The sequence below is a fragment of the Erithacus rubecula genome (assembly GCF_903797595.1).
Source record: "Erithacus rubecula genome assembly, chromosome: 3".
In the NCBI taxonomy this organism is placed as follows: Eukaryota; Metazoa; Chordata; class Aves; order Passeriformes; family Muscicapidae; genus Erithacus; species Erithacus rubecula.
This window is the reverse complement of record NC_136689.1, coordinates 91799639-91808918: the sequence shown is the minus strand read 5'-3', so window position 1 is coordinate 91808918 and position 9280 is coordinate 91799639. Positions and strand designations below refer to the sequence as shown.

At 40.9% G+C, this 9280-nt stretch overlaps 1 protein-coding gene across 1 annotated transcript; it reads left to right on the top strand.

Annotated features, from left to right (window-relative positions):
- Window positions 1-1158: 1158 nt before the first annotated feature.
- On the top strand, window positions 1159-8055 carry TIMM21 (translocase of inner mitochondrial membrane 21). The gene is made up of 6 exons (XM_079302109.1): window positions 1159-1702; window positions 2905-2967; window positions 3067-3164; window positions 4384-4457; window positions 6208-6313; window positions 6404-8055. Exons 1-6 carry the CDS (start codon window positions 1411-1413, stop codon window positions 6494-6496), a joined length of 726 nt encoding a protein of 241 aa, XP_079158235.1. The 5' UTR covers window positions 1159-1410; the 3' UTR covers window positions 6497-8055.
- Window positions 8056-9280: the final 1225 nt, after the last annotated feature.

Below are 9280 nucleotides of genomic sequence, written 5' to 3'. Positions count from 1 at the left end.
CATCTGGTCTTGGTAGATAAAAAACTGAAGTAGAAAATCTGATATTTAGCAGATAGTTTGTGATTTTTCACACAAAGGCAGGAAATCTGATTCTGAGAAAAAACCTTTCAGATTTATGGAAAACCCTTTCCATTTTTTCTTTTACAAACTGGTATACACAATATTCCTAACAGGGGGATTTAAACAGAATGGGTTTAATCATATATTTCCCTTTATCTAGGTCCATGTTCTTTTCTTATTTTAAGTATTCTGGTTTCTACAAACTCCAAAACTTCTATGATTAACACGAATCATTTATCAATTATCACATTAGTGCAACCTATGACCAAACCACCATGCCAATTAGACCATGGCACTAAGTGCCAATTCCAGTCTTTCCTTAAACACTCCAGAGAAAATGGCTTCACCAATGAGCAGCCTATTCCAGTGTCTAATTGCCTTTTCTGTGAAGAAATTATTTCTCGTATCCAACCTAAACCTTCACTGGTACAACTTGAGGCCATTTCATCTTATCAGAGACTAGCTGATTCCCACCTGGCCACAGCCTGCTTTCAGGGATTTGTACAGAGTGATGAAGTCCCCCTGAGCCTCCTTTTCTCCAGGCTAAATATCCCCAGCTCCCTCAGCTGTTCATCAGGCCTGTGCTCCAGACCTTTCACCAGCTCCACTGCCTTTCTCTGGACCTGCTCCAGCGGCTCAATGTCCTTCTTAAAGCGATCCCGTCAAAACTGAACACAGTACTGAGTGCCAACTTGTGATATAGGCCAGGCAGCCATTGGCCTCCTTGGCCATCTGGCTCCTGTTCAGCCACTGTCAATCAGCAGCCCCAGCTCCTTTTCCACCAGCAGCTTTCAGCCACTCTGCCCGAAGCGCTGCCTGGGGCTGATGTGCGCAGGGCCCGCGGGGCCTTGTTGAGCCTCATGCCGTCGATCTCGATCCATCGATTTAGCCTGTCCAGACCCCTCTAGCCGTCTCCATTCGTAGAAACGTCACCTGCGTCGCTTTAACACATACATATACGTGTGCAAGGCCAAGAAAACCATGTATGAACACATATTTTAAAGGGTGAGCGGCACCGCAGGCACCGCCCCCTCCCCACCCCCGAACGAGCCGCGGAGGGCGGGCTGTGGCTGTGGCGGCGGCGCTGGGCATGGCGGGCGCTGTAGTGACCTCGCTGGAGCCGCTCCCGGCGGCGGGCGGGAGAGGGAGCCCGCTCAAACTACGGCTCCCAGGACCCGCTGCCGCCGCTCGCTGCTCCGCCGTCCCAAACATTTCCGCCGGGGCAGCGGCCAGCGGCGGGGAAGGTCCAGGGGTGCTCCCGAGCTGGGGCAGCGGCCGCTCGGCGCGGGAGGCTGCCCGGGCGCTTCCCGGGAGAGCGGCAGCGAGCGGCACGGACTCTCCGCGGGAGCCATGCCCGGCATGCTGCCCCGGACACTGCCCGCCTCCCTCGGGCGGGGCTGCCTGGGCCGCTGGCTGCTCGCCCCTCGCGGCTGGGCGCTCCCGGGCGCCGGCAGCGGCTCCTGCCCCTGCTCCTGCTCCTGCCGGAGGTGGCGGCCCCAGCCCCCGCTGCTGCTCGGGGCCGCCCGCCGGAGCATCGCGACACGGGCGGGAGCGCTGAAGGCTGCAAAACCTGGGAATAGCAAAGATGTGTCCGTGCAAAGGGCGCTGAACGAGGAGACGCTGGTGTCGGCGGCTCAGAAAGGTAAGGCGGAGGATGCTGTGTGCTGCTCAGAAGGGCTGGAGACGGTTCCTTCTGCAGCTGTACTTTTGTTGTTCCAAATATCACGAATCTAGAAAAAAAAAATAAAGTCCCAGCACACCCAGCCCGTTTATTTTCACATTGTATTGTTTGGAGCAGCTGTCACATTTCTGTGTATGCACTGCACAATCAAAACAAATTCTGTGACTTCTTCTCTGCAGTATGTTGATTTAAGTAATTACCAGGCACAAGATGAAATAGCCTCTCATTTTCCTTTTCTGAAGGAAATCCTATCACATGCAGCCTGTTTGTAGGGCTGTTGAAATAAGTTCACCTCCAACAAAATTGTCAATGCTCTACATGTAATGGTAGTTTCTTTATGAATTCCCTTCGCTTTAGTTGGTCTCATTCACTTCAGTGGAAATTAATTACTGCATAATTAGTCTTAGATAATTTAAGTACTTTGAAGTGACTTGTGAAAAACACTTTCAGCTGATTAGAAGACTGCAGAAGTACTTCCATAACTTTTACTCCACTGAAATGTACCCTTAATCACTAAAAGATAGTCTCTTTCCAAGTATTCAAGTATTTTGGAATAGAGAATCTCATGTGACTTATTTTGCAGTGTATACTGACAGTTGTACTTTACATCAAAATTGAAAGATAAAAACGAATCAAACAACAGTTAATTATGTATTTTGGTCTAATATTCCCCTTTTTATTGTTCTGTTGATCACTAATTCATAAAATCAGTTCTTTTTAGTGTGTGCAACTTAAAAGCTTTCACTTTTTTATTTTTACATCTTTTCTTTGCATGAGGATTGCAGTGAGTGTGGGTTTAGGTGGTAGCATGAATACTGCACTTCATTAGTTCCTTAAAAATCTAGCTCTTATGTACCCAAAAAGTAGCAGTAATTGCTACTTTGGACCTTGAAAACATCTGGCAAACAGAAAGTAATAAGGTAGTTGTAGTAATAAGGCATCTCTGTAAACAGAGATGTAAACATGCCCTGTACAATATAAGAGATGTTTTCCATGGTCTCTTTTACAAAAATGATGCATTATGGAAACTACTACTGAATTTTTTTCTTCTGCTAAAATGTTACATTAGATACAAACTAACAGAAGAGCATTTATGTGATAAAGTAATACAAGTGTTATTAGCCAAGGTTGTAACTTATATGTTGTTTTCTGTTTAATTTCAGTGAAAGAAGCTGGAAGAGACTTTACCTATTTTATTGTGGTTCTTGTTGGAATCGGTGTTACAGGTTATTTTTTTAAATTACCTTCTTTATCAGAAGACACTTTTCATTATTTCCATCTGGTTTTGTAAGTTTTCATTCCATCTGCTGTTGTTTCTGTTACAGGTGGTTTGTTCTATGTGATTTTTAAAGAGCTGTTCTCTTCTTCTAGTCCAAATAAGATTTATGGAGATGCCTTGGAGAAATGCAGATCTCACCCTGAGGTTGGTTTTTGAACTTGTGTTTCTCGTAGTTACTGCCTCTCTTCAAGTCCAAATTTTGTGCAAGGAATCTCACAAGCTACATCAGTGATGCTTTAACAGTTCTGCCAGTGCTTTTAGCTGGCATGTGGTGGGTCTGCTCCAGAGCAGAGCCTGCATTAGAACAAGTCAGTGCAAGCATTGTGCTTGTGTGAACTAGCCTGCTAGAAGCCAGGTGAGTGTGCCACAGCACAAAAACTGATGAAAATACAGTCTGGCCTTTAGACTGTGCTTATGTCACCACACATAAAGTCTTTGGGACTTACCTGAGTGCCTGCTAAATGTAGCACTTGAATTCTGCAGGATAAAGAGGCACCTGGTCCCACTAAGTTCTGTAGATCTAACCTGCTGCCTTTTCTCAGCACACTTACTCCATTGTGACACTTCACCATGTGGTTCTGTCACTGTGTGAAGCACTGCACTGATACCCAGGAATCTAAATTCTTCATTTGAAGCACAATTAACATTCCTTTGGCTAACAGGAAAACAGGTGGAGAACAGTCATTGGATCACACAGGCATCATAGCTAGGTGTAAACAAAAATCACTGTGAAACTAGATTTTAAAAACCACTACTTCAGACAAAATATCCTGCAAACAAGGTTGCCACAGATGCCTTTGAGGATAACCTAGAAATGAAGTGACAAGTTGTTGCTTGAATAAAAATGAAGACTGCTTTGGAGCAGTTTGGTACTTGCACAGTAAAACTTAGCCTCCCCTTCTAACCAAATTTAAAGTAAGTTTAAGAACTAAGTTGATCTACACTGACTTCATAGATTAAAAAAAAACATTAAATTTCTTTTTAGATTATATGAAAAGGAATGCATTTGCATTTTAAACTTTGTAACATATTCTCTTGGAGGACATGTGAGCTAATATTTTGTGCTCTTTTTTCTCTTTTTACGCAAAATGTCAGTTTACATGTCCTCAGAACAGTACAAATGGAAGATATCAATAGGATTTATTTTAGACATTTAATACAAGACTGTAAAAAATGGTCTGGAATACAGAGGAGTTTTCCTTAAACTGTTCTTTTTCATAAACACTTCTATTCTTGACATGTTAGATTCTCCAGGGGCATTTTGTTACAAGAAGGTGCATTGACAGCAGAGGCATGAGCTGATACTGGAGTACCTGTTTGTATGTGATCCCTTCTGACAGCTCAAACCTCTTTTCTCTTGTAGATAATTGGTGTTTTTGGTGACTCTATCAAAGGCTATGGAGAGGCAACAAGAAGAGGAAGACGACAGCATGTCAGGTACCCCTTGGTGTTTTTGCACAGTAAAGATATTTTTGGATCACAAGTTAGTTCTAGAGTGATGAACTGTATGTGACATATCCTGTCACTTTTGATTTAGCACAGAATTTTTTTTGCAGTACCTCTTGTGTGCCATATACCACTAAGTACAGTGTACATACAATATAAAAGGCCAATTCTGTGTGCCTCAAAACAAGCAATAGTCATCATGGTAGACATAGAGCTGTCCAAAAAATAGCATGAGTCTGACAAGAGTAGTACAGAGGCCTAGGCTTGCATTGCTAATTTGACAGAAGTTTACAGTCTGAAACTATACTGAACTGATATGCAGAATGCTTTTTGGTACTTGAGGCAACATCACTACTATGTATTTAACAGAACATCTATCACCTAAACTTTTAATGAGTGTGTCTATTTATTACTTTCCTTTTGAAAGAAACAACAGAACTATTTCTTAGTAAATCTAAGTCCTCCCTGCTTTGCCTTTTGGCTTATTTGGCAGGAATATATTCAATGAGGTTTCACATAAGATGAGACACATAAGCCCAGACATAAGTTGAACCATGAAACTGAGATTTTTTTATCTTGTCTGAGGAAAGCAACTTACTGGTTGAAGCTCTATCTCTTCACCAGACTCTGAAAAAAATGCTTCAAGTGAAGCTGCTAAATGAAATTGATGTGCACAAACATTTTGAGCACCTGTCTGTAAATAAGTAAATGTACTATGAATCAACTTTCCTAGTATTTAATTTCCATCATTCTGAATGCCTAGTATTTTAAATAAATTTTTGAGCTGAGAGCTGTGTAAGATGGTAGTGTTTGCATCTGAGTACAAGAATGATCTTAAACGTCTTAATTTACAGGGTTTTTTTGTGTATGAACATCTTGAATGTAAATTTACTGCAGTAAGGCTCTTCACATTTGTCATCTCTACCCCACCATGTCTCTTTAAACTGTATTGGAAGTTTATTTCACAGTGTGTACCTGGACATGGCTGATGGAAATAGATTGGTACTAAACAGCAGTTAATAATTTCAGTAGGAAACATAAACTGGCGCCAGAACTCACATGGGATCATTAGTTTCCCAAAGTGGTCACTTTGAAAGCAATGTGCTCTTTATTTAATACTCGAGCATAACCCAACTCCAGTCTGAATACCAGCATTTAGGTTGGAGATCTCATATCATTGCCAAAGTTACACAATTTCAGCAGAACAAAAGTATTGCCAAAGTTAAGCACATAGTGAACTGTTTGTTTTGATGTTTGTGGTTTAACCAATCTGATAATTAATCTGAAAAAACATGCTGTGTGTGTTTTGACTTGATAACTTAAACGAAGTGCCTAAAAAAACTCTGGAAGTCTCGGTAATGTAGGGTCCCTTTCTAGATGACAGGCTCCAAATGTGGAGGTTTTTTAAGATAAGTACAAGGAATTTCCATAGCTTTCAGCACTGGATCACTTCTCAGTTTTGAGGGGAGGACTGGGGTGAGGACATTTAAGCATTTCATCTCTTAATCCTCAGCAGCTAATTAGCTCTTCTAACTCCACTAGTCCTTAGGCACTCACAGTAAAGCTTGAGAGGAGCAGTAGAGAAGGACCCCAAGGTAGCATAAGGACACCACTGGAATACACTTTCTTACAAAATAAGTAAGCAACTCCTCTAAGTAAGTTTAAATTTGAAGTCTTAACTAGCATATAATCTGTATTCTTGCTGGGTGGTTGAGTTTTTGTTTTGTGTTGCTGTTTTTAGTCACATTGAATACGTAAAGGACGGACTGAAACATATGCGTTTGAAGTTCTATATTGAGGGCACTGAATCAGGGAAACAGGGAACAGTCCATGTGGAAGTCAAAGAGGTATGTACAGTTGCTTGATACACCTGACAAGCTTAGTCTTGAGTTTAAACTACCAAAGAGAAAAAAACACGGAAATTTTTCTCTTTCCAGAATCTTGAAACAGGAAGATACGAGGTTCGCTACATATTTGTGGATGTTGAGACCTATCCAAGAAGAACCATTGTCATAGAGGACAACAGATAGCCCACAGTCAAAGCTGCTGCCTTATCTCACATTGGATAATGTTGTTGTAGCCAGTCTACACATGAATTGTGTGGTGTTGCCAATTGTGTCTCACAGCTTCAGGGCTGTGTTACAGGAAGGAGCCTCTCAGAGCCTCCACTAAGCACTTTTGATAATAACAGATACGGGATTTAAAGTGAAATCAATGAAGCATAGCAGAACTATCATGGTGGATATTCTCGACATAGGAAAATAATGCCTCTGAATAAACAGTGTAATGCTGGATAAACTTCTGCACACCCAAAACCTGAGTTTTCCAAGGTTTTAGGTTTGAATGGGGAGTTTTTTGTCTTCCTTGGTTTGGATTTCCCACTACCACTGCAATAAAGGAAGGGGTAGTTTAACTGTAATCATTTTGGATACCTCTGTAGGTAAGAAGGTAGAATAAAAATGCAAAAGGTATCTAGGCATGTAAGAGAATGGTGGAGGGACACACCTACAACAAAAAACTGAAGATAACGGCTTCAATATTGGTGTCTTCTAAATAAATTACCAGCAAACAGAACATCACTACCATCTGCTCTTTCCAGTGTTTGAGATGCTGCTACACGATTGTAGCAAGGTGGTGGTTGGCCTTTCCTCCCAGGCAGCTAGTGACAGAATGAGAAGACAGGGCCTCAAGCTGTGTCAGGGAGGATTTAGGTTGGGCATTACCTTCAAAATGTTTTGAAAACCACAATATTCCATTTAAATCTCTCTGTTTCCCACCTTGTCTGCATTTACATGTGATAAACACGTGTGGTGTTTATCAGGGCGTGTCTTTCATCCATAAGGTGTTCCACATTATTTTCTTTTACTACCTGCATCACCTTGCTAGCTAAGCAGATTTACCAGGATGCTTCTGTATATTTCACAAATGGGGGACACAGCTGTGAAGGACATCACTTCTCCCGTGTTGTGAAAAATCTGAGACTATGCTTGCTAAAATGAAGACAAAATGTAGCAAAAGAAATCCACCTTTATCTGACCTTACATATATTATTATTCTTAATTTGAGCAAGGCTCAAATGCTTTCCAATCTCATTGAAGGAAAGCTTTTTGGAATCCTTTTTCTAGGAACATGTCATCAGTGAAGAAAAAAACATTGCTTGATTTATCAACTTTGTACTAGCTAGATGCCTATCATCAGCAAGATTATTTAAACCCCTTAAAACTTCAGGAGTATTAAAGCTTTATAGGAATGTAGGTTTTCTGCAGAAAAAAAAGTTAGCAAAAGAAGTTTAATCTTACGGGAACTGATTACTTCTTTCCATATTCCTCCTGGGGGTGAAGTTCTCTTGGTGTTTATGGACTGCGATGGCACCCATGCTTACAAAATTTTCTTAAATTCTGTTTCATGCAAACATATATGGAGACACCTTAATCAAAGTTAGGAGAAGATTAATTCAACAAGATATCTGGAATAGAGAAAATTGATCTCTTGTGCAGTATCATCTTTCCTGATGGTAGTTTGCACTGGAGAACGGTTGCATTTACTGAGTTTAAACATAATGGTTTAGAAAACCCCTTTTGTAATTTTGTACAGTGTTAGCGTTGGGTTTTTTTCTTAAGCAGCTGCCTCTGCTTTACTGGATCGTTGCACTACCAGTAAGTCATCAGAGGTTCTTCATGGCAGGGAGCTCAATGTTCCTCATATTAGGCTGGGTAGACAGCAGAATAACTGAAAGGTTTGCCTTCAGTTTTGGTAACCACAAGCAGTGACCGTTTCACTGTTTCCTTTCTAAAGCTCTTGCTTTTTTTTTTCCTCTTGGGAAAGCACAAAATTACAGCATATGCCAGTTACTTTCTGAAGTAAAAGTGTCATGTTATTGATACTAAAGCATTGGGGAAAAAAAATCACTGCTAGCAAGTTAGAGCCCAAGGAATGACATTTTCATAAAATTAAATGCATTTTCCAGAGTTCAGTTTTGAATGTTGCAGAATTAATAAAAATACATGTATCTAAATCCCTCTCCCCTTTAGTAAGTGAAAATATGTCACTCAACAGTGAAAGGTTGTTTTTTCAGAAACACTGTATGGCAGACTATTCAAAACATGTTTTAGGTAGGTGTACAACTTGGTCTTAACTTTCCCATCTCTACATTCATTTTTGCAGCTGCCAAATCCTGTGTATGCAGCATAGGCAGCCAGTATCCTTAGAGGTGGTTTGTGGGAATAATGCTAAGTCATCTCTATGGCCTGGGTCTGATTCTAGGTCCTGTGTATACTTGCTGTATAGTGGCAAAAGAAATATCCCTCCAGGAAATGAACTCAGTAGAAACTTTAAAGAAAAAAAATTACTCTTTCAATAAACTTCAATAAACAGGAGCTCTTGCAAAGAAAACATAGTTGTAGACTGGGAAGCAAAGGTGATATTGTGCATGACTGAGTTTAAAAATTACCTTGATCCCTGAATATTTCCTGTACAGAATTCAAGTTTCAGCAACTGATTTAGGCAGTAGAGTCATGGTCTTAGAAACGGTTGCAAATAAATGCGTGTCTGATACAAGAAACTTCAACAAACTCACTTAACAAGCAGAGAAGACAGGAATGTGAGTAAGACAATTATGGCATCACGTGCCAGCTGCAGAGATAAAAAGCCAAAGAAAATGTGCTGGGAGTTTCCACAAGGGGTTTCAATTCACTTTGTTCTCAGTCTCATTTGCTATCACAATGGATGCTATCCACCCTAATACTTGTGGGATTATTCCAATATGTATATAGTCAGCAACCTAACGTGTTGCAGATTATGCTCAAAAAAACATT

What these genes read in the sequence shown, in the direction of transcription:
- TIMM21 (XM_079302109.1), top strand. Translation starts at nt 1,411, where the DNA reads ATGCCCGGCATGCTGCCCCGGACACTGCCCGCCTCCCTCGGGCGGGGC. An exon ending in GGTGTCGGCGGCTCAGAAAG is followed by an intron (nt 1,703 to 2,904) that starts GTAAGGCGGAGG and finishes GTTTAATTTCAG; the next exon opens with TGAAAGAAGCTGGAAGAGAC. An exon ending in GGAAGACGACAGCATGTCAG is followed by an intron (nt 4,458 to 6,207) that starts GTACCCCTTGGT and finishes TGCTGTTTTTAG; the next exon opens with TCACATTGAATACGTAAAGG.